The following is a 25,292-nucleotide window of genomic DNA, read 5'->3' on the forward strand; positions in this document are numbered from 1 at the left end:
CCCTATCGCTGGGGGTTCCCTGCTTGCCTCATCGCTTCCAGAGACGGCCGAACCACCACTCTGCGGTTCCCTGAAGATTTGCACAAGTTCTGCATGGACCTTAACATCTCATCTCTGGAGCTCCCGGGCTGGCAGGATGACATCCCTGTGTTTGAAGCCCTACTGGAACAACAGTGGCATAAAATCCCCAAGAAACAACGCATGGCCACCACGTCCTCTACTCAGAAAAATGGGTAACTGCACCTGAACAGCCCTTTTGTTCACCTTTCGCACTCCATGATTGTGATTTGTGTTCACTCTATATCACTGACACCTGCTCTTTTAACGCAGCCAGGTTTTGTCTTTTTTTTTTTTTTAAACCAAACAAACGTTTATTGAGTTAAGCCCTGCATATAAACATACAATAAAAGACATCATCAGAAAGTCGCATAAGTACAATATCACATAGTCAAACATTTCAAAATACACACTGTGCAAAAAGCATGGTTGTAAAGTAAAAATAGGGAAAGAACATATTACCGCCATGTTCAGAACAGGGGCAGAAACTTCAGCAAGGCAAAACATATAATAGGCCATGGGCGCAGACTCAGTGGAACAGTTGCATTGTAGTGACAGAAGCACAATATTCCCATCCCCTCCTAAGATTCACATGTGTCGGGGGCCTCCAGCCACCTATCCCATATTTTGTTATATCTCTTGGGGCAACCCCTATTAACACACATGACCTTCTTAAAGGGCAGGGTGGCACCAACTGCCGCCTTCCAAGCTGATAAGGTGGGGGGTGTAGACTGCATCCACTTCAGGGCTATCATTTTCCTAGCAGTGAATAAGGTTTCCCGGAGGAATTGAATCATGTGTTTGTCTGCGTCAACCTCAGGAAATATCCCGAGGAGGCACAGCTTGGGGTCCAGTGTGGTCGGGCATCCCATGCGGTCATGCAGGAACTGGACAACCTGCGTCCAGAACCCCTGCACGGCCGTGCAGGACCAGATCATGTGACCAAAAGTGCCCGGGGAGTGAGAGCACCTCGGGCATGCCGAGGAGCGGGAGGAATCAAAGTGAGCCAGCCTCACAGGGGTGAGATACGACCTGTGTGTAATATAAATTTGAGTAAGCCGATCTGACAACTTGGGAGAAACCAAAGTGCAGGCCTCCAGAGCCTCATCCCACTCCTCATCCTCCAGCTCCCCAACATCGCCCACCCATGACCCCCGCAACCCATATGCCAGCTCAGTCACCCGTTTAGTGCCCAACATCTCATACAGCAACGAAATGAGTTTGAGGTGCTCCTGGCTCCTAATCACATCCAAGAGGTCAACCGATGGTATGTCAGGGATCGCATGGGCAAATTGTCCTCTCAGGGCGTGGGACAGCTGCAAATAATAGAAATGCATGGACTCCGGGAGTTGGTATTCCTCCCGGAGCAAGTGGAAGGACTTAATAGACCCCGCAGACACAACATGTGACAACAGATATATACCTTTACGTATCCATACCCCAGGGTCAGGAATATGAAGAAGCTCCGGGAGCTGACGGTTATACCACAAAGGTGTCATGGAATGCAAAATCGCATCCCCGGTTCTAGTCATCGCTAAATCCCAGACCTGTCTGTGATGAAACAAAAGACTGCCCCGGGGAGCCGTGGACACAGACCCAGCGACACCCCGAAGTATATCACAGAACGGGTGGGGGAGTCGCGACTCCAGACCCCTGCAGACCATCACCATATACCTGCCCTAGTCCTGTTTGTCCAAATGGAAGAAGTGTGACAATTGAGCTGCCAGATAGTATCTCGCCAGCTCCGGAACCGCCATACCCCCCAACTTAGTGGGTTTCTGTGTGTGTTTCCAAGACAGCTTGTGTCTGGAGGAGCCCCAAATGAATGACCTCAACAAGCTCTCTAAAGACATAAAATACTTGTATGGAATGTAGACTGGAGAGTGCCATAGCAAGTATAGGATCTTGGGAAGCAGGATCATCTTCACCAGGCCCACCCTGCCCATAACCCCCAGTGGCAGCCGAGCCCAAACTTGCGTCTTGTCCTTAACGAAGTCAAAAAGTGGTTCAATGTTCAAGGGTATGAAGTCAGTGAGGGAACATGTCAGCCGTACCCAAAGATGCTTAAATTCCGCCACTCGCAACAGGGGAAGCGACGCCTGATCAGCCCCCGGGGGGAAACTGACCAAGGGAAGGATGAGGGATTTGTCCCAATTGACCGTCAGTCCAGAGAATTTCCCAAACTGCGGTATGATCCGCAGGGCACACCGCAACGAGGACCCGGAGTCCGCCAGGTATAAGAGCATGTCGTCCGCGTACAATCCAACACGTTCCTCCAGGTCACCACAGCGGAGTCCCTGAATGCCGGGGTCTGTTTGAAGAGCCATTGCAAGAGGCTCAACTGCCAGGGCATACAACAGTGGGGAAATGGGGCAGCCCTGGCGCGTGCCACGGGAGAGGGGAAATGACCGAGATGTCCAACCATTAGCCACTACTCGAGCTCGAGGTTGACTGTACAATACGGTGAGCCATTTAATGAACCTCGGACCAAACCCAAACTTACGTAAGCACTGCCACAGGTACGACCACTCGACAGAGTCGAAGGCCTTAGCAGCATCTAATGTCACGACAACCCTAGTACCAATACAGTCATGAGGGGCTTGCAGGTTCATGAACAAACGCCTGGTGTTAAAGGCTGTATTTTTGGCCGGCATAAATCCCGTCTGATCTGGGTGCACAAGGGATAGAATCACCTTGTTGAGTCTGAGGGCAAGTACTTTAGCCATAATTTTCACATCACACTGCAACAGCGAGATGGGTCTATAGGATTCCGGATACTGGGGGTCCTTACCAGGCTTGGGAAGCAGAATAATCAGAGCTTCACACATCGAGGCAGGGAGGGAGCCCGACTCAAAGGCCGCCTCGAACACCGCGAGCAGACGGGGGGCCAACGTCTCAGAATACTGCGCATAAAATTCGACAGGAAGACCGTCGGATCCCGGGGCTTTAGCCCTGGCAAAGCAGGAAATGGCAGAAACCATTTCCTCCTGGGAGATCGGGGCCTCAAGCGCCGTGACCTGTTCATGGGTCAGTGTGGGGAAGTCCATGGCATCCAGCAGAGTGGCCAGTTCCAGGGGGTCATAGTCCACCCTGGAGGAATAGACCTCACTAAAAAAAGAGGCAAACAACTCCGCCACGGCCGCGGGGTCCGAGGAGTCCCCCAGCACCGAAGGATGAAGCGTGATCACCACCGGTGGTCTGGTGTCCATATGTGCCAGATAGGCCAGTAATTTACCCGACCGCTCTCCGTGCTCAAATATCCGCTGTCTGCAAAAAAACAATTTATGATTGGCACGTTCCTGAAACATTTGGTCCAGGGTCCTAGTCCTCAGTTTAAGTTGGGCGAGCCCGTCAGGCGTAGGGGAGTTAGCATATTCAGCCTCCAGTTCAGCCAATTGCCGTTCAGCCGTGCACAGGTCAGTTCGCGACGCCCGGCGATGTCGAGCTATGCGCGACGACAACAACATGCGAGCATGGCCCTTAAAGGTCTCCCACACAGTCAGGATGGGGGCAGTATCAGAGTTAGAGCTGAAAAAAAGTCCCATTCCTTCGTCAAGGATTCAATGTCCGGAACAGTCTTGAGCCAAAAGGGGTTCAGGCGCCAATGTCTCTGAGGGGGAAGGTGAACGGGGACAAAGTCACCATGTACGGGGTGTGATCTGAGAGGAGTCTCGGTCCGAAACGGGCAGTCATGAGTCTGGGCAGGAGGTCCTGAGAGATCCAAATACTATCTATCCTAGACATGGTGGAGTGGGATGCTGAGAAACACGAGTAGGCCCGTGCAGCGGGGTATAAGCACCTCCACGAGTCAAGGAGATGACAACTGGTTAATATTCTATGAAAGCGCGTGGGCCTATCCGGGTACGGCGGGGAGCCAGGCGCACCCACCCTATCCAGAGACGGGTTTGAGACTGTGTTAAAGTCCCCCATCCATACTGCAGGGACTGAGGGGTATCTTGCTAAAAATGTCAGTCCCTCAGTCAGAAGGGCAGTGCCAAAAGTGGGAGGAAAGTACCAGGCCAGCAAAAGTACATCATGCCCCCCTATAGCCCCAGCGACAAATACAAATCTGCCCAGGGGGTCCGTCACCACCTCTCTCACCGCAAAAGCCACAGATCGAGAGATGAGCAACGACACGCCCCTAGAATGAGACGAGTGGGAGGCATGGAAGGACCAGCCCACCCACGGTCTGCGGAGGGCCCCAAGCAGGGTACCCTCCGCATGGGTCTCCACCAGTGAAATAACATCCGCCCTCTGTTCCTTCAGGTAGGACAGGAGGACTGTGCGCTTGACCTGGTCTCTGATGCCTCGCACGTTCCACGTGAGAAAGGTCAACGCTGCCATAACGTCAAGGAAGAGAGGGTAGTTTGCAGCACATGAGGACAACGGAACCCCACAGCAAGCATACACCGCGCCCGCCGCCCATGGCTCAGGACACAGCAAACCAATGCAGCAGCATGACTAGACAAAGTGGTGCAAATAAATGATGGTAGACATTGTACATAGCATAACTCAATAAACATAAACATAAACCCCCACCCAGCCCAACACACACCCCAACAAGTGTGGGCATCAATCCCGAAACAAAAAAGTTCACAGGCAGCAGCGACCAACTGGCCCGAGCAGCCCCACCATGTGGCGAAGCCCCCCGGGACCAGCCAGAACCCCACATGCCCATGAGGGCGAACAATCTCCGAAGAGGGGTCCCATTCCTGGGACACAACAGTGAGCATAAGTCAATATAACACAATTGCATAGCACCCGTGGTGGGTATAGAGGCCTCCCGGCTAGAAGGCAAAAAAAAAGAACTGGGAATAAAAAAAACAAAATTTCAAAAAGGTCCGTGACGGCTAGGCAGACAAGTAAAAAAAAAAAGGGGGGGGGGGAAATGGGTTTGGAACATGAGGAGTCAATGGATATGAAGCAGGACGGGGCACCCCCAGGAGGGGTACAGTCCAACGGCAATAAGAAGACAGTTAACTGGGGGATGCCCCAGCCCAAGCGTCCAAGGCATGAAGGGTACGGGAGGAGGGGGCAAGGAGGGAGGCCATGGGAGAACATATCAGGCCGAAGCACATACAGTCATCCTGGGAACACTTGGGCAGGGAAGGGTCAGGAAAGGTAACTCACGGCAGGCGATCCAGCCAGGCTATTGCCGCGTCCGGGTCCTCAAAAAAGTGTACTCTGTCCTCACCAACCACCCGCAGCCTGGCAGGATACAGCATTGCGTATTTGAGGTTGCGGGTCCTGAGACGGCGCTTAACCTCCCCAAACTGACTTCGCTGTTTCTGGACTTCCGCCGAGAAATCTGGGAACGCCATAATGTGATGGTTGTCCAAAGGCATATTCCCACGCTCCCTGGAGAGGCGGAGGACCGCATCTCTGTCCCTAAAGTTCATAAACCGAGCAATAAAGACCCGGGGTGGAGCACCTGGGGGTGGCTTTTTCGCTGGCATGCGGTGCGCCCTTTCCACAACAAACGCCTGTGAGAATGCCTCTCTGCCATACGATTTTACCAGCAGCTCCTCCAAAAAGGTGGCAGGGGAGGCCCCCTCTGCAGCCTCCGGTAATCCAATAAAGCGAACGTTATTACGTCTGGCCCTGTTCTCCAAATCGTCCTGTTTATGTAGCAAGTATTGTATATCCCTTGCAGCCTGCTCCGCAGCGTTTTGGATGGGGGGTAAATCGTCCCCCACTCGGGATATGCGTCCCTCTGCCTCGGTCGTCCGATCACGCAGCTTCTGAAAATCTTGCCTGAGCAGGGAGATGTCGATCTTAATCTCCTCTATTTTCGTGGTTAGGGACGCCTTGCAGTCTGTAATGGCAGCCAGAATGACCGCTTGATCCGTAGCCTGCTTTGCCACCGCGGGAGCAGAGTGGGACGGTCCGCCATTTTGGGCCTCCACGCTCCCTTCCTGGCGCCGGAATTTCTCCAGCTTCGCCGCCGCTTCGGAGGGCCGTTTCGGCGGGGACATGACCAGGGCAGGATAATGCTAGTGTCCGGTAACCGGGGGTGAGTTTACCGCTCGAGTAAGTATTCACAGGATCAATGTAACGGATATCAGCCGGGAGAGCCTCGCTGAAACACGTCCGCTCACATGAGTCTTCAGGCCACGCCCCACAATTAACCCAGGTTTTGTCTTTTAATGTTACTATTAACCTAGGCCATCCTACAGTAATGGTTTGCTCTGCCCGTTCTCGCATGAGCTGTTTCTCTATCCCTTTATCATTTATGTTCTCCTATTGCTGGTTTATTTTTAAGTGTTATCTATAGGGTTTCCTCCAGGGGGGTGCACCCGCCACACCATAGTTACATAGTTAGTCAGGTTGAAAAAAGTCCATCTGGTTCAACCAACAAAAAGAAAAAAAAAAACAGTATTGAAAACCCAACCATACAATCCCATATACACAATCCTATACCTGCAGTTGATCCAGAGGAAGGTGAAAAAAACCCAGCAAAGCATGATCCATGTTGCTACAGTAGGGGAAAAAAAAATCCTTCCTGATCCCCTGAGAGGCAATCGAATATTCCCTGGATCAACTTTACCTAAAAAAATGTTTAGTACCCACTTACTGTATATTAAGTACACCCAGGAAAGAATCCAGACCTTTTTTAAAGCAATCTAGTGAGCTAGCCAGAACCACCTCTGGAGGGAATCTATTCCACATTTTCACAGCTCTTACGGTGACGAAACCTTTCCGTATTTGGAGACGAAATCCGTTTTCCTCTAGACGTAAAGAGTGCCCCCTTGTCCTCTGTGTTGACCTTAAAGTGAACAACTCAACACCAAGTTCACTATATGGAGCCCTTATGTATTTATACATGTTGATCATATCCCCCCTTAATCTCATCTTCTCAAGAGAGAATAAATTCAGTTCCTCTAATCTTTTTTCATAGCTGAGCTCCTCCATGCCTCTTCTCAGTTTGGTTGCCCTTCTCTGCACTTTCTCCAGTTCCTCAGTATCCTTTTTAAGAACTGGTGCCCAAAACTGAACTGCATATTCCAGATGAGGTCTTACTAATGATTTGTACAGGGGCAAAATTATATCTCTCTCTCTGGAGTCCATGCCTCTGTTAATACAAGAAAGGACTTTGCTTGCTTTGGAAAGCGCAGCTTGGCATTGCATGCTATTATTAAGCTTATGATCTACCAGAACACCCAGATCCTTCTCCGCTATTGATTCCCCCAGTTCTACTCCACCTAGTATGTATGATGCATGCATATTCTTAGACCCAAAGTGCATAACTTTACATTTATCAACATTAAACCTCATTTGCCACATAGTTGCCAAATGAAACAGTGCATTGAGATCACCGTTTTTTTTTCCCGGGTGCGTCTCGCCCCCTGAATGACGTTCGCACACCCCCTTAGAGGTAGGGCTCGCCGTCTGCCTGGCCTTTGCCCTGCATTCACCGCCTTGGCGAGGGATAGGGCGAGCCTGGTGGTTGGAGATTCCCTGCCTTTGCACAGCAGTTGTTTGCGTGCTTTACATGGTCTCCCACTTGTTTTTTCTTTTTCAATGTCCTACCTCATTTTTATTTATGACTGTCTATGTTTAACTGCTCTTCTCTCTCTTTGTCGTTTTCTTCTTAGACTCTTTCTCCCCCCTTTTCTCTTCCCTCCCAGGTACCGAGCTTCTCCTTGGCACAATGGGCTTAATAATCATTTGGATCTCCCTGACTTACCCATGGCATCCTTTTACTTGATTTCGCTTAATGTCCAGGGCTTATATGCCACAGATTAAATTGTGATATTGCTTTTTTGCAAGAAACATATCTCACGCACACTACGTCCACCAAACTGTTCTCTCCTAATTTTCCTGACTGGCATTACAGTCTTTCTGACATTTGCCATGCCAAGGGAGTGGCCATAGGGTTTCACAGGGGGACCTCATTCAAGTGTGAAAGTACTCAGACTGATATCTATGGTAGATACTTACGCACTCTGGGCAATACACCCTGTACATTGGAAAATGTTTATGCCCCTAATCATGACCAAGTTGGATTCCTGTCTAATGTTTTACGTAAGCTGAAAGATTTTGTGGTTGGTTGCCTCATACTAGCAGGCAACTTTAATTCCCCCTTAGAGCCCACCATTGACACATCCACGGGTAAAACGTCTATTTCCCAAAAAAAAGCCTCACGTTCTTACGTAAACGCTTGCATGAACTCCAGCTCATGGACACACAGTGGTTATCACACCCTCTCGATAGGGACTACTCTTTTTTCTCACCCTGACATAACATGTATTCGAGAATTGATTATTTTTTCATCGATCATTTTCATTTACACTTTCTATACCATGCCTTTATAGACTCCTTTTCTTTCTCTGATCGCGCCCCGATCAGTCTGACCCTGAAAATTCCCTCACTGCCAGTAAAACAAATTAATTGGAAACTAAATGATGCTTTGTTACTTGACCCTGTAGATAACACTCATACTTAGAATGCTCTTTCCTCTTACTTTACTGACGTCGTCTTGGAAAATTCCTCTCCTGCCATGATCTGGAAAGCCCACAAGGCCTCCATTTGTGGCTCCCTCATAGAGCTTGGCTCCTGGAAAAAAAAGGGAACGGCTTCACCAACAGCGGACCCTTCTTTCTGATATCCAGGCTCTAGAGCGTAAACATAAAGCTTCGCTGTCCCTCACCGTCTTTCAATCTCTGATGCAGAAAAGGGAGGAATTGAAAACCTTATACCACCTAGGACAAAAAAATACGTTCCGTAAAATTTGTTTAGAAATTCTACGAATGGGGGGACAATCCTAGCAGACTTCTCACTAGATCTCTGCATCATATGAAGACAGCCTCCTTCATATCAAAAATAAAAAGCTCTAGGGACGTATTGGTATGTGAGACTAAAGCTATGGCTGTGGCATTTCAAAAGTTTTACCAGATGTTGTACCACGTGAATCACTCAGTGGTCAACTCGGCAACAAGGGAATCTTTGATTCATGACTATCTAGTCAATGCTAACCTTCCTAAACTCTTCCCATCTCTATTATAACCCCTAGAGACACAAATCACTCAGGATGAGCTTTGGAAAGCTTTGCACTCAATGGCCTCTGGCAAGGCCCAGGGCCCAGACGGCCTCACAGTTGCATATTACCGTGCCTTTCAAGACAAACTATTTCCTCACTTAGCCGCTTACACCAACACACTCACTTCAGGGGGCAAGCTTAGACCAGAAACTATACATGCTCACATCACGGTGCTCCCCAAGCCGGGTAAAGATCCAAGCCTTTGTGGCAGTTATAGGCCATTTTCCCTCCTCAACATCGACGCCAAGTTGTATGCCAAAGTTCTGGCCTCTAAATTGCTCCCACTGCTTCCTCAATGGATCTCTGGCGACCAAACAGGGTTTATCCCTGGAAGAGAAGCTAAGGAGAACGCTAGTTGCACAATCTCACATGCTAGGAAAACCTCCCAGTCCACTCTCATTATCTACTGACGCTAAAAAAGCTTTTGACAGAGTGGACTGGGAGTTCCTCTCCCACTTGGGTATAGGACCTAAAATGATGAGCATGATAGCAGCCCTCTACGATACACCCACTGCCCAACTACAAATTAACGGCACCTTAAGTGACCCTTTCACTTTACATAACGGCACCAGACAAGGGTGTCCCCTCTCCCCTCTCCCTTGAACCTTTTTTGACACACATTCGCTCAAGCCCTAACATACATGGTATCCACTTGGTGGCATCGAACACAAATACGTAGCCTACACGGACGACATCCTTTTCTACATCCAACAACCCCTCATTACCTTACCCAATCTATTAATCCGCCTTTACAGAATATGGCAAAATCTCCAACTTTAAAATTAATTATTCTAAATCTGAAATCCTAATCATTTCTGCTGCCCCACCATGTGGTCAGTCACATACGCTCCCTTTTTTCATTTTCTTGGCAACCAACTACCCTGAAGTACTTGGGAATACAATTATCAGCGGACCCGTCCAAACTTTTTCGGTTTAATTATCTTCCACTACTATTAGACAGGATCTTAACAAATGGACCCACCTTATTACCTCATGGTTAGGCAGGATCAATGTTCTCAAGATGAACATATTGCCCAGGGTGCTCTTCATCTTTCAAATGGTTCCCTTTAACGTTCCACCTGATTTCTTTAGTACCCTAAGATCTCTAACTCTCAGATATGTTTGGTCTCGCTCACGACCCAGAATTGCCCTTTCAACTTTTACCAGAGCGAAATGGGATGGTGGCCTTGCCTTCCTGGATTTTAAGAAATACTATCATGCTGTTATTCTGGAGAGGATTTCAGCATGGAAATACCACTCCTCTTCTAAACCTTGGGTACAGCTAGAGTATGCATTGAGCGGGCTGAATCTTTTTACTCAGATTTGGCTTCCACCCAAGCTTCGTCCACTATCGCATACAGCATCTCCCCTGACCAAATCGACTCTTAACATTTGGGACAACCTGCATAAGAAATACGGATGGAACTACAACTCACCACTTCTGCCCTTGCTGGGCCACTCCTACTTTCCACCTGGTCAACAGGACTATACATTCCGCACATGGTTATCATCTCCTTCTACACCATTTCATATCTTCTCATGGTATTGCACCCTTGGACAAAATCATTCGCACCCTCCCCCCAACCTTTATGGATTTCTGGCGATACGCTCAGCTAAAGCAATTTGTTAAATCCTTACCCTGTCCTCACTTATACCGATTGAAGACATTTTAAAATCGGATCAACCTCCTCAGAGACTCGTATCTTTATTCTGCAAAGCGTTACAATCACTGGATATAAATACTACTCCTTTTATACACCAGTGGGAACAAGACTTACATAAACAACTCTCTGACGCCCAGATCTCCAAAATACTACAACTAGTTCACACCTCCTCCGTCTGCTCCAAGGTGGCTGAGACGAACTAGAAACTACTAACCAGGTGGCATCACACTCCTGCCAAACTACATAAGATCTTCCCCAGCTGCTCCAATCTCTGCTGGAGAGGTTGAGGGGGCATAGCTACACATGCCCACATCTGGTGGTCATATCCACTTATCAGGCCTACAAGTTATTGAGGCAATTCAATTAAGGAAGACCCGTGGGAAGTATTATTTCACTGTACAGAGAAACCAGCAGGCCCATATCGCCGGTCCATTACCCCACATTTATTAAACACTGACAAATCCCTCATCCCCCGATATTAGAAGCTTCCGGTTGCCCCGTTGGTACAACAATGGCTACAAACTGTTGACCATTTTTACCAAATGGAAGATATGACTCTTGATTACAGGAATCAATCTGATAAAGCATACAAGATATGGGCCTGCTGGATCTCCTTTACTCATTCTCCATCGTATGCCATGCTTATGTCACAGCTATAATCTGGTGCTTATTTTTTCTCTAGTGGATTATATGCGCCATAGGAGCTGGGTGTGCCCCCTCCTTTTTTCTCTCTATACTCTACCCACTACTTTTTCAGACCTCACTTTCTCCCCCTTTCAATTTGTTCTTCTTCTTTATGTTTATTACTTCTAAATTTCAATGATAGATTGCTTTGACATTGTGTGTTGAATATTTGATGGAATAATCTTGACAGGTTTTCTACATGTTATATACGTTACCTTCATGGCTTAACAAGATGTGAATGACAGATGTCTCGTGTTTATGATGCTCAATTTGAATTGTCTTCCTCTTGCACACATACTGTTATACCACTGTTAATGTTATAGTTTGTATTTAAAAAAAAAAAAAACTTACTGAACAAAAAAAAAATTACACACGCACACACACATAGCATTTTTTAAACAATATTGAAAGGAGGGAGAACTGTTTATAATATTTTTCGCTATTAGTACATGATTGCACATAGGCATTATTAAACTGGAGAAAAAGGGGAGTGCTGTAGGATACTAGTAATAACAATATTAACAGCAGCATACCAAAAACATTTTGGAGGTTATTCACAACAGAGGGCGTAGTGCTGACATTTTTTAGTTATATAATTATATTAGACAATAATATTTCTGCTCTTCCAGTACTTTTAAAATTACTTTGTCCCAATTAAATTCAAGAAAAGCCTCTGCATATACAAATATGGCATACGTTAGGATGTTCATGAGATGATTTGAAAAGCATTGCAGTAATTGTCCAGCTCTGTTGCCTTTCTGTGCTAGAGTACTGTGCTCATCTCACATCTGTATAGGCTTTGTATGTTCCCTCCATGTTTGTGTGGGCCCCAAGCACAATCCAGCAATGTGCTAAAAGGTAAACGGACAGCCAAGCAAATTTGTTGTGGGTGTTCTTACCTAGATAAATAACCGAACACCAAAAATTTGTCTGTTGTGGAATTTAATAAAAGTGCTCAGCTCTTGCCCAATCTTCAGTACTACAGGTTGTCAGGTTCTTGAGAAAATCAACCGAGAGTAAACTGCTGCGATAAATATGAACCTGTTTTACTGTTGCGGGCATACTGATCACATCTCTACAGCGATTTGCCCAGTAACGGATTCCTCAGGCATGGGGTATTAGAGGCAGGGGCAGTGTACTCATGAACCTGTACTGAAAGTTAGGTCTTTCCATAATGCAGCAGCAGGTCAAGACAGTGAAGAGGAAAGCTTAAGGAACTGCCTTCCAACTTACATACACATATGCATTTGCTTTTTGTTAGCCCAGCAGCTGGTTTGATAAAATAGTACAAAGTTACCAAAGCACTAACTCTACTCACCTTGACTAGTAGACTCCAGAACCCTGTTCTGAAGATCTTCTTCTGCCACCACCAGCTGTAGTTCATTAACATCCAAGCCTGTATTTTGAATTCCATTCTGCAAAAACAACATAAACGCATTACAAACACATGAAGAAAGGAAAAGGAGTCAGTATAAAGTTATTGCATGTTATGCTTTTAGTGCTGTACATTTTATTGTAGTCCACTTTCAAACTGTTATCTAACAGTTTTTGAAAGTGCTTTCACAGGTTTAGTGAGAGGAAGAGTCACAATGAAAGAAAGAATCAGGGTTGGAGCTGGAACCTTCAAGGGCCATGGGTTAGGTAGCAGTTGGTGCCAAGGCTGCTGATAAATGCTGAAGGTGACAGCTATTCAGAACAGATGATAATTTAGTTAATATCATCCTAATAAAATGCAAGATAAGAGTTTGCATGTATGCTGCCAGCCATCAGTTCATTTAGAACTGTGCCAGATCATCCTTTAATTTTCGGCTATCCATAAACATCAACTTAATGGATCAAGTAAACTGTCCACCCCCTTTAACCACTTCCCTACCGGCGCCCAGGGGCGCGCAGAGCGACGATCTGGGATGGAGAGTATCATTCTGACACAGCCCATCCCCGATTAGAGTAAAGAGCCAATGAAATTCTCTCTACCACGTGACCGGCTGTGTCCAATCACAGCTGGTCACAGAATGTAAACAGACCGTGCCCACTAATAAAGAGGACCTGTCACCAGCGCATCAATGTACCCAAGTACCTGTCACAACCCCTCAGAGGACCCAAGTACCTGTCATCAGCCCATCAGAGTACCCGAGTATCTGTCATCAGAGTACCTGTCATCAGAGCTAAACGAGGATTGAAGCAGTTTGTTTCATAGCCATTTCATGCTGTTTGACCCTGCAGGGTCTGAGTCTGGAGGTGAGAGGCAGATAAAGCCTTGGTGATGTGATTATAGCTGCACACAAGTCACCTTATATGCATTGTTATAAGCACCTTGGTGCTTGATCCTTCCACTCACTGAAGAATTCCTCTGCACCCCTATGCTTTGGGCTTTGTTCATGGTTGAAACTTCAGCTTAAAATATCTAGTGGATTTGATTTTAATTTATTTTATCTACTGATTTTTTTATATTTTATATGAATTTATCATCAGTTTACTCCGCATATTATTGCGGTGTATTTATTTATGTATGAATGATTGCGCTGCACTTTTTTTTTTTATATACTTGATAGAGGCCCCTTTCATACATCCGGTCCGTTCAGTTCAGTCACATCAAAATGTATCAGTTTTTCATCCGTTTTTCATCCATTTTTCATCCATTTGTCGTCTGTTTTTCGTCCGTTTTTTTTACATCCACTACCAATGAAAAAACGGATGAAAAACGGACCGTTCGTCCGTTTACATCCGTTTTTCGTCTGATCCGTTTTTTTGACGGATGAAAAATAGGACATTTATCCGATCAAAAAAAAAAAAAAAAACGGACATTGACGGAAGCAGATGAAAACGGATGTTAACAGATGTCGTCATCCGTTTTTCCATAGAGATGCATTGATGTCTGTTTTTCATCCGTCGACGGATGGATGAAAAACAGACAAACGGACCTATGTGTGAAAGGGGCCAGAGACTATGTGATTGTCCTTTAGTGTTCAGCTGGAAATCCTATTAGTTTTTATGAGGTTGTTAGTTCAGCGCTGAATATTTTTTTCATTATATGACATAATTTGCCTAGGCATAGAAAGCAGGAAGTAACTGAAGAAATGTGAAAAAAGGTTTAAAACAAGCAAATATAATATACTTTGTATCTATTTACTAATGCTAGCAGCATAAGGATTAAACATAGTCAATGTTGATTCAGATAGTAAAGTTCCGCTTTAAGTTTGTCAGGCACTCAACTAGCTTTGCAACAAAGTTAGATTTTACAAAATAGGCTTTCAGTTAGATCAGAAGCAACTGATAAGTGCCTAATCTTTATCCCTAATGTGTCTGCATTACAAAACCTGTAGCAACGGTTTGTGAAAATAATAAATATGTAATCAGTAGATTTGATTTTTCATACTTACCACCTGAGTGGTCACTTGTCTGACCTGGCTGTCGTTTTGCTCTCTCTTGGGGCATATCTTCTGCCTAAAAGGTCAATACATAACAAACAGCACTGTCATTTGTCTAACTTGAATATCTATCAGGAAAAATAATTAAGATGGGTACTTTTTCTATCAAACCTAATATTACTGTATCACATCCTCAAACTATAAGCAAAATCAAAATGCTTTTTTTTAAAAACACACAGCAAAGAGAAATATAGTTTAGAGTATTTCCTAATAGGGATGATCGAACGGTTCGGGTCGACCATCGGTTCAACCCGAACATTGACTGTTCGAAATTTGGCCAAATTCCGAACTTTTTGCGGAAAAAGTTCGGAATTCGGCAACCAGAACCGACCAAAATGCAATGAGACAGGAACTGGGCTTTAAAAGCCAGTGATTGGACCAGAAACATCAGTAAAAGCCAATTGAGGGGGCAGGAGGATGCTAGGAATGGGATTGGAGTGACTAGGGGGTCCAGAGGCCAATCAGTAGTGAATACGCCCCTCAGTATATAACATAGCCCCGCCAAATCTCTAGCACTGTAATACAGGGGCTGTGGAAGAGAGTGGAAGCAGTTCTGTTACTCCTGCTGCAAAAGTGTCATTTAGCAATTATTAGTGTGAGGAAAGGGATATCTAGTGTAGTTAGGGTACTATATACCACTATAGTTAGATTCAATAATCTCGTTTCTGTAGGGAAAGTGTTAAGTGTCAGGGTCATAAGAAAAAGATCATTTTTATTAGAATTTTTAGTAGAGCAGGGATGGGGCTCCGCTCCTTGTATGCCAGGGTGACCGAATTCATCCATGTCAGGGTGACCGCCATAAGAAAAAGATAGTTTGTCTTAGAATAGCAGTAATGTGGCTCCGCTCCGGTCACACCTGGGCGTTTTTGTTTCAGGCATTTATTGGGCTTTTTTGTGGACGTCTTTGGAGGCAGGCATGACATCTGAACTTCTGTGCGTTAATTAAATTATTTGCAGGGATGTGGCTCCGCTCCAATCACACCTATATGTGTGTATGTGTATATATACATATATATGTGTGTGTGTATATATACCTCTATACAGAAGTTCAGATGTTATGCCTACCTCCAAAGACGCCCAAAAAATGCCCAATAAAACGCCTGCAACAACACACCTGGGCATTTTTGTTGCAGGCGTTTATTGGGCATTTTTTGGGCGTCTTTGGAGGCAGGCATGACATCTGAACATCTGTGTAGGGGTATATATACACACACACACACACATATATATGTATATATACACATACACACATATAGGTGTGAAAGTAGCGGAACCCCATCCATGCGTTAATGAAATTATTTGCAGGGATGTGGCTCCGCACCTATCACACCACTGGGAGACCCGGCTGGGTGCTCAGGTCTCCCAGTGGGACGGGAGGCCCGTTAAAAATCACGGAAGGCGGCGGGAGGGGGGGGGACGTCTCCTCCCACTCACCCGGATAACGATCGAGCGGCTCCCGAGCCGCATTGGTCGTTACCGACGGAAAGCCGACCGTTGGCACTAAACCACGGTTCCGGGATGGTGCCTCTAGCTAGAGGCATCATCCCGGTATAACCCCGCAAAGTTACCCGACGTACCCCTACGTCACTTTGCGGTAAGTGGTTAAAGGAGAGGCCCTATAGAATAAAATGGTGGGTGTTGCAATTTATCTTGTCCCACAGCATTTGCTCAACGATTTTCCAAATACAAATTTCTTGGAAAAAAATACACTTTTTTAATGCACAAACACACAATATTTTGCCCAATTGTTTGGTAAGGTATAAAAGATGATCTTATGCTGAGTAAATAGATACCAAACATGACATGCTTTAAAATTGTGCATGCCCATGCAGTGGTGACAAACTATGTAAATTTTTAAAATCCTTTACAGGTTACCATTTAAGATTTACAGTGAAGGTCTAGTGCTAGAATTACTGCCCTCGATCTGACATTCGCGGTGATACCGCACATGCATGATGCAATTGCTGTTTACATATGACACAACATGAGACCTTTGCGCTCGAGCGGGCCGGGGGGGGGGTGTACAGAGGGTGCTTTCATTTTTTTTTTTATTAACTTGACTATTAATTTTAACATTTTTACTCTGTCCTTTTCTCTTTTTTTTTATCACTTTTAGACTCTAGATCTCTCCTCTAACTCGACAGCATCTGACCACAGCAAGATTTCCCAATTGCTTTCCTAATTTAAAAATGGCGCGGTTTATATCCGGCTAAACCAAAGTGAGGAAATGCTCGTATCTTTTGTTTTTTTTTAGGCCACAGAGATGATTGGAGCCAGTCCGGTCTCCAATTAGCTCTATGGCCAGCTGGTGGAACCGCCAGCTGCATTCTCAGGTTCCCTGGTGGAACAGGAGAACCAGAGAAAACCATGGAAGGCGGCAGGATTGGGGGGGGGGGGGGGTGGATATCACCTCCCACTGCTTGTAACATGAAATAATAAAATACTGCTTTTACATGAAAGCCTACCGCCGGCTGAAAAAAAAAGGGGGACCAAGATGATGCCTAAACCTGAAGGCATTATCCTCGTAAAACATACCAGTACATGGCTGGTTCTTGTTGGGCATATTTTGTAATGTTCTTTTTTTTTTTTTTTCATGCAGCCGGTGGGGCTGAACGCATAAAAATAACCTAACAGATTCCTCTATTGACATTGATTGATGTGGATGAAGAAATCTTGGCCAAGAAAAGTGAAAAAAAAAAAAAATATGCGTAAGCATATGGGCGATTTGTCCACTGACCACCTCAGCCCCCATGCTTCGGCATATACTTTCTTTTTTTTAACTGCAGTGGAGAAATCTTCTCCCACAGCACTGCAATCACTAACATATGTATTCTGAAAGCACACCCTGTTGCTTTTAGAACAAAAAGATCAGTGTTGCAGCTGAAAGGCATTCCTGCAAAGCAAATAATGGTTAACAATAGAACTCAATAACGACAGAACAGTAAGGCTGGCCATACACTATACAATTTTCTTATTCAATTTCCTTTAGATTTACCTTTAACTATGTAGTGCAAGGGCCTGCCTGATTGCATACAAATTGAAAGTGTTTAGGTTTGACCCTATATTACATGGTTTTGGTAAATCTAAAGGAAAGTTGAACAAGAAAATTGTATAGTGTATGGCCAGCCTAACAACTTTTTTTTATTGCAATCTGTGCCAAAAAAAGTAAAATATACAGTATCTTACCAAAAGCAAGTAAACCCCTCACATTTTTGTAAATATTTTATCTTTTCATGTGACAACACTGAAGAAATGACACTTTGCTACAATGTAAAGTGGTGAGTGTACAGCTTGTATATTTGCTGTCCCCTCAAAATAACAACACGCAGCCATTAATGTATAAACCGCTGGCAACAAAAGTGAGTGTACATCCCTAATTGAAAATGTCCAAATTGGGCCCAATTAGCCATTTTTCTTCCCCAATGTCATGTGACTCGTTAGGGTTACAAGGTCTCAGATGTGAATGGGGAGAAGGTGTGTTAAATTTGGTGTTATCACTCTCACTCTCTCACACTGGAGTTACTGGAAGTTCAACATGGCACCTCATGGCAAAGAACTCTCTGAGGAAATGAAAAAAAAGAATTGTTGCTCTACATAAAGATGGCCTAGGCTATAAGAAGATTGCCAAGACCCTGAAACTGAGCTGTAGCATGGTGGCCAAGACCATACAGCGGTTTAACAGGACAGGTTTCACTCAGAACAGGCCTCGCCATGGTCGACCAAAGAAGTTGAATGCACGTGCTCAGTGTCATATCCAGAGGATGTCTTTGGGAAATAGTCGTATGAGTGCTGCCAGCATTGCTACAGAGGTTGAAGGGGTGGGGATGCAGCCTTTCAGTGCTAAGACCATGCACCGCACACTGAATCAAATTGGTCTGCATGGCTGTCGTCCCAGAAGGAAGCCTCTTTTAAAAGATGATGCACAAGAAAGCCCGCAAATAGTTTGCTGAAGACAAGTAGACTAAGGACATGGATTACTGGAACCATATCTTGTGGTCTGATGAGACCAAGATAAACTTATTTGGTTCAGATGGTGTCAAGTGTGTGTGGCGGCAACCAGGTGAGGAGTACAAAGACAAGCATGTCTTGCTTACAGTCAAACATGGTGGTGGGAGTGTCATGGTCTGGGGCTGCATGAGTGCTGCCCGCAATGGGGAGCTACAGTTCATTGAGGGAACCATGAATGCGAACATGTGCTGTGACATACTGAAGAAAAGCATGATCCCCTCCCTTCGGAGACTGGGCCGTAGGGCAGTATTTCAACTTGATAACAACCCCAATGTATGTATTCTAAAAGCACACCCTGCTGCTATCAGAATAAACAGATCAGTGCTGTAGCTGAATGGAGTTCTTGCGAAACAAAACAGTTAATAATAAAACACAGTAACAACAGAACATTAACTCAATAAAAACGACAACTATTTTTGGCTTTATTTATTTTTTTACTTAAATTTTTTATGGATTTTTTTTTTAACCTTTCTTTTTTTTTTTTTTTAACTGTATAAAACTGTAAGGCTCCAGGCTAGGATCTCTTAAAATGCGATAGCTAATTTCCTGACTATCCAACATCTTTTGAGACCCTGTGTGAAAGTGTGCCCTAGACTGTGCCGTGCTGTACCCTATACTAAGACTCCACTAGAGTGTGGTAGCGACAGAAACAGTCCCTGAGGCAGAGACCAGGTTGGCCAAAACAGGAGGGACAAAAATAGTTGGTGTCATGCCTATATCCGCGTCTACTACAGACACATGTTTTTTGGAGTGCTCTTTGGGTCGGGGTACCTGGAAGATAATCCAGAAAATGCCCCTCAAGCAGCCAGCTCACTGAATCTGGATTGGGAAATTGGGCCACAGCACCTTCTGGATACAAAAGGGCTGTGATGATCTCTTCCTGAAATTTTAGGAAGGATCCACTTCTTCCTGATGCTTTCTTGTACTAGCATCTGGCTTTATGGGAAAGTACGGTGCCATCATCTAGTCATCAAAATCCACCCCTCCCATGTTAAGGTTTTAGTTGTTGAGACAGAGGGGCTTCTCAACAACCCCAGTCGCAATTTAAAAGTGTCATATCTGCGTGAATGGCAGACAGGACGTAAACATCCCCTTTATCCTTCCACTTCACTGCATACAATTCTTTATCTCTCAAGCAGGCTCTCCCCCCCCCCCCCCCCCCATCTAAGTTGGGTATTTACAAGCCATTGGTGGAGGCCCCGTGTTTGACACTTGGAAAGATCAGTTTGTAAATGGATAGAAAATTGGCTAAAATATAGAATTCAGAGAGTAGTGGTTAATGATTCTTACTCTGAATGGTCTAAGGTTATCAGTGGTGTACCCCAAGGTTCAGTGCTGGGACCCTTACTTTTTAATATCTTTATAAATGATACAGGGTCTGGGAATACAAGTACCAATTCAGTTTTTGCAGATGACACCAAGCTTTGCAGTGGAATAACTTCCTTACAGGAAGTCTCCAACTTACAAGCTGACCTCAATGCACTGTTTCATTGGGCAACTATGTGGCAAATGAGGTTTATTGTTGATAAATGTAAAGTTATGCACTTGGGGAATAAGAATATGCATCCAACATACATACTAGGGGGAGTAGAACTGGGGGGTACCCATATGGCACTTTTCCACTGCAAGTACCGGCTCGGCTCTACTCAGCCCTGCTTGGTTTTCCACTGCATGGTACCGCATGGTACGGTGTTGGAACGGTTCGGTATGGTTTGCTTTTCCACTAAAGTAGTACTAAAGTAGGTGGGTGGGATAACAGCGATTCTCTGACCAATCAGTGGCTAGTAGTGACTGCATGCAAAGGATTGTGGGATATGGTACCTCTTGGAACCACAATCGAGGTGGTACTGTTTTAGAGAGCTGTACCGTTCTGTTCCATGTAGTGGAAAAGCGCCACCGTACCGTACCGAACCGTTCCTACACCATACCATGCTGTACCAGCAGTGGAAAAGCACAAAAGCGAGCCGAACCATTCGGTTCCATGCAGTGGAAAAGCCCCAATAGTGGAAAAGGATCTGGGTGTTCTGGTAGATCATAAGCTTAATAATAGCATGCAATGCCAAGCTGATGTTTCCAAAGCAAGCAAAGTCCTTTCTTGTATTAACAGAGGCATGGATTCCAGAGAGAGAGAGAGATATAATTTTGCCCCTGCACAAATCATTAGTAAGGCCTCATCTGGAATATGCAGTTCAGTTTTGGGCACCAGTTCTTAAAAAGGATATCGAGGAACTGGAGAAAGTGCAGAGAAGGGCAAACAAACTGATAAGAGGCATGGAGGAGCTCAGCTATGATAAAAAAGGAGGAACTGAATTTATTCTAACTTGAGAAGAGGAGATTAGGGGGGATATGATCAACATGTATAAATACATAAGGGATCCATATAGTGAACTTGGTGTTGCGTTATTCACTTTAAGGTCAACACAAAGGACAAGGGGGCACACTTTACGCCTAGAGGAAAATAGATTTCCTCTCCAAATACGGAAAGGTTTCTGCAGCGTAAGAGCTGTGAAAATGTGGAATAGACTCCCTCCAGAGGTGGTTCTAGCTAGTTCACTAGATTGCTTTAAAAAAGGCCTGGATTCTTTCCTGGGTGTATAATAATATAACTGGGTAAGAATATTTATAGGTAAAGTTGATCCAGGGAATATCCGATTGCATCTCGGGGATCAGGAAGGAATTTTTTTCCCCTGCTGTAGCAAATTGGATCATGCTTTGCTGGCGTTTTTAAGCCTTCCTCTGGATCAACTGCAGGTATAGGATTGTGTATATGGGATTGTATGGTTGGATTTTCTTTACTGGTTTTTTTTTTTGTTTTTGTTTTTTATTGGTTGAGCAAGAAGGACTTGTGTCTTTTTTCAACCTGACTAACTATGTAACTATATGTAAGTCATTCCATATTTAGTATATCCAACAGGATATGGGAGCATCCAATTAGCATAACCTGTGGGCGAGCACAGGGGCACCAGAGCCCGCCTCCAGGTTATGCTAATTGGACACTCCCTGATCCATCATATTAATGTAAGCAATTTCTGTTAAAGCATAGAAATATTAGTTATTGTTTATATACGGTTATTGATGTTGATATATTCGCTCTTTAAACTTGTACAGTGTTGCTCTAATGCTATATTGGGTCCTGAAGAAGCCTTGAATTGGTGAGACGTTGACCTGACAACTGGAAGCATACAGACTCTACAATTCTATCCATATGTTGTTAGATATATTTCCAGGTATTATTGTTAAAGCCTCTTCTATGTCAGTTTTGATCTTTTGGAGGCTTTCTGCCCTAAATTCTCTCAATGTATCACTATCAGTTCGCATTAAATACAATCCAATATACTCATTATGCACAGTGAGGCATTTTTTTTTTTTTATAGTACTCTGCATTTTCATTAACCACTTCCCGCCCGCCCTATTACAGAATGACGGCGGGAATGTGGTTGTGTTATCCTGACCGGACGTCATATGACGGCGGCAGGATAAACACAGCTCTGGGCGCCCCCCGGGGGCGCGCAGAGCGGCGATCGGTGATGCGAGGTGTCAGTCTGACACCCTGCATCTCCGATCTCGGTAAAGAGCCTCTGACGGTGCCGCCTATCAGTGCCCATTAGTGCCCATCAGTGCCGCCCGTCAGTGCCGATCAGTGCTGCCCATCAGTGCTGCCTATCAGTGCCCGTCAGTGCCGCCTATCAGTGCCGCCTATCAGTGCCACCCCATCAGTGCCACCCCATCAGTGCCTCCTCATCAGTGCCTGTCAGTGCAGTCTCATCAGTGCTCATCAGTGCAGGAAAAAACTTATTTACAAAATTGTATAACAAACAAAAAAACTTTTTTTTTTTTCAAACTTTTCGGTCTTTTTTTATTTGTTTAGCAAAAAGGAAAAAACCCAGAGGTGATCAAATACCACCAAAAGAAAGCTCTATTTGTGGGGGGAAAATGACATAAATTTGGTGTAGGTACAGTGTTGCATGACCGCGCAATTGTCATTCAAAATGCAACAGCGCTAAAAGGGGAAAATTGGCCTGGGCGGGAAGGGAGGGAAGTGCCCTGTATTAAAGTGGTTAATGGGTTAAGATGCTTTATTCCAAAATAAATACCCAAGATTTCCTGGGGATCCAACAAACCAGATATAGCTGATAGTCTCCAATTCCAGTTAAACGGAGAGAGAGCTCTGAGAGGATTCTTGCTACCCACAATTCAAAGCGTCTCTGTTTCTGTCATAACAACCTATGGATCAACACCTGCTTTAAACTGTGAGATGCAGAGGGAATAATGGAATGTTTGACTTTGATTGGACTTCAATGCTTACATATATAGCTAGCTATTTGGGGGAGCACAACATTTCCTCGGAAAATAATACTGTTCCCTATTGCTTACATAAAACAATATTTTACGGTCACAGAATGTTTCAGGGTTTTGAATCTAGGCTTCTTTTATATAATCGGTCAAAAATTTAGAAGCCTTGAGGTCATTGTTTTAGCTAGCATTAACAGTTTGTAACATTATTTCAGAACATACAGCTGTGTCTCCACTCTCTTCGCATTCTAGGACGTGAGTATTCTTTATTCACATTATAGGTGATAAGAATGTGATGACGTTTTTGTATTGTTTCCTAAAAACTGTTATTTTATAGATTGTGCTGCACTCTTTGTAATATCACCCCTGAAGGAGCTTTTTTGACTCTGAAACGCATTGGGTATCTTTATGGGATCTCTATACAACTAGTTTCATGCAACAATCTTATAATGATTGTAATACAATGGTAGTGCCGTCGATTTGCACATCAGAAAAAAACAGCCGCACAACCTTGTTTTATTTTCATTGATGTTAAGATTGGTGTAATGGTTTACAATATGTAAGTATATTCCTCTCTCTGCCTTTAAAGTCCCAATCCATTGGGGGTGTAGAGAGTCAGCCTGGGACAGGCTGAAGAGAGGGTTAATTATAGAGGGCAGGTACTTCCCTTTTAGACCTGTTTATTAACCACTTAAGCCCCGGAAGATTTTACCCCCATTCCGACCAGGGGGTATTTTGCGATTCGGCACTGCGTGAATTTAACGCACAATTGTGCGGTCGTGCGACGCTGTACCTAAACGAATTTGACGTCCTTTTTTTCCCACAAACAGAGCTTTCTTTTGGTGGTATTTGATCACCTGTGCGATTTTTTGATCACGCGCTATAAACAAAAAAAGAGCGTCAATTTTGCAAAAATAGCAATATTTTTCACATTTTTTTATATGAAATTCCCCCAAAAAAAAATGTAAAAATCAAAATTTTTAAAAATTTTCGGCCAATTTGTTTTATGCTACCTATGTTTGGTAAAAAAAAATCGCAAAAAGCGTATTTTGATTGGTTTGCGCAAAAGTTATCGCGTTTACTAACAAAGGGAAAGATTTTTGTCATTTTTGTTGTTTTTTTTTTAACGCGTAATGGCGGCGATCTGCGATTTTTTTTGCGGTACTGCGACATTGCGGCGGACAGATCGGACCCTTGACTGACATTTTTGACACTTTTGGGGTTACCAGTGACATTTCTACAGTAATCAGTGCTATACATATGCACTGTTACTGTAAAAATACACTGGTAGTGAAGGGGTTAACTTTATTTGGGAGGGAGGGGCTGTGTGTGTCCCTAGGGGCGTGGTTTCTACTGTGATTGGCTGTGGCTCTAGCTGTAAGGACACTGATCAACGGATCTACATACCAGATCCGTTTTATCAGTGTCTTTGCAGCGAGGAGAATGACAGGCAGTTTGTTTACACAAGCTGCCTGACATTCTCCCTCTCCCCCGCCGATCGCCGAGTGGCCGGCGGACATCGGGTCCGCTGGTCACACGCGCGGGGGGGTCCGTGACCACGCGGGAGCGGGAGCGCGCCTCCGGGGGCGCGCGCTCGCTCCCTAGACCCTCACAAGCAAGCAACGTAGCCCTACGTTAGTTTGCCTGTGAGGGGCTGACCGCCGACGTAGATAGTCGTGCGGCGGTCGGCAAGTGGTTAAGCACCTGATCTGAAAGTGTCAGTGGAGCTGTGTGAGGAGCTGCTTGCTAGGAGTGAAGATACCAGCACGCTGAGAGGAAAGCGACATTGTTATCTGTGACCTGTATTGGGTGAGCCAAGCCTTATGACAGAGTGTAGCTCTGTTTAGAGCTGTTTAAAAGTTGCCTGTAAAGCCTGCTTTCTGCAAAGACTGTTCATTACCCTGCTGTGGAATATTATTTCAAGACAAGCCTGTCATTTTCTGTTTGTTTTGCTGAATAAAAGCACATTTAAATTTCACTGGACTGTCTCTGAGCCGGCTGTTCACCCCTCTGATCCCGTACAATTGGTGGAGGAATGCATTGGGCAGTTTGAGGGGTGCAGGCCAATCCTATGTCTTGGATTAAAGCTGTACAGCCTGTGAAATCTTCTGAAAAGGC

At 44.9% G+C, this 25,292-nt stretch overlaps 1 protein-coding gene across 1 annotated transcript in view; it reads right to left on the reverse strand.

The window, feature by feature from the left end:
• LOC309556078 (uncharacterized protein) overlaps nt 1-25,292 on the reverse strand; it is a 116,420-nt gene that overhangs the window by 19,941 nt on the left and 71,187 nt on the right. The window contains exons 3-4 of the mRNA XM_082258396.1: nt 14,826-14,889; nt 12,764-12,860 (exon numbers count right to left, since the gene is read on the reverse strand). Coding sequence (XP_082114522.1) covers nt 12,764-12,860; nt 14,826-14,889 — 161 coding nt within the window. The remainder of the gene's footprint in view (nt 1-12,763; nt 12,861-14,825; nt 14,890-25,292) is intronic.

Source organism: Pelophylax lessonae, assembly GCF_965119305.1.
Source record: "Pelophylax lessonae genome assembly, chromosome: 1".
Lineage (NCBI taxonomy): Eukaryota > Metazoa > Chordata > Amphibia > Anura > Ranidae > Pelophylax > Pelophylax lessonae.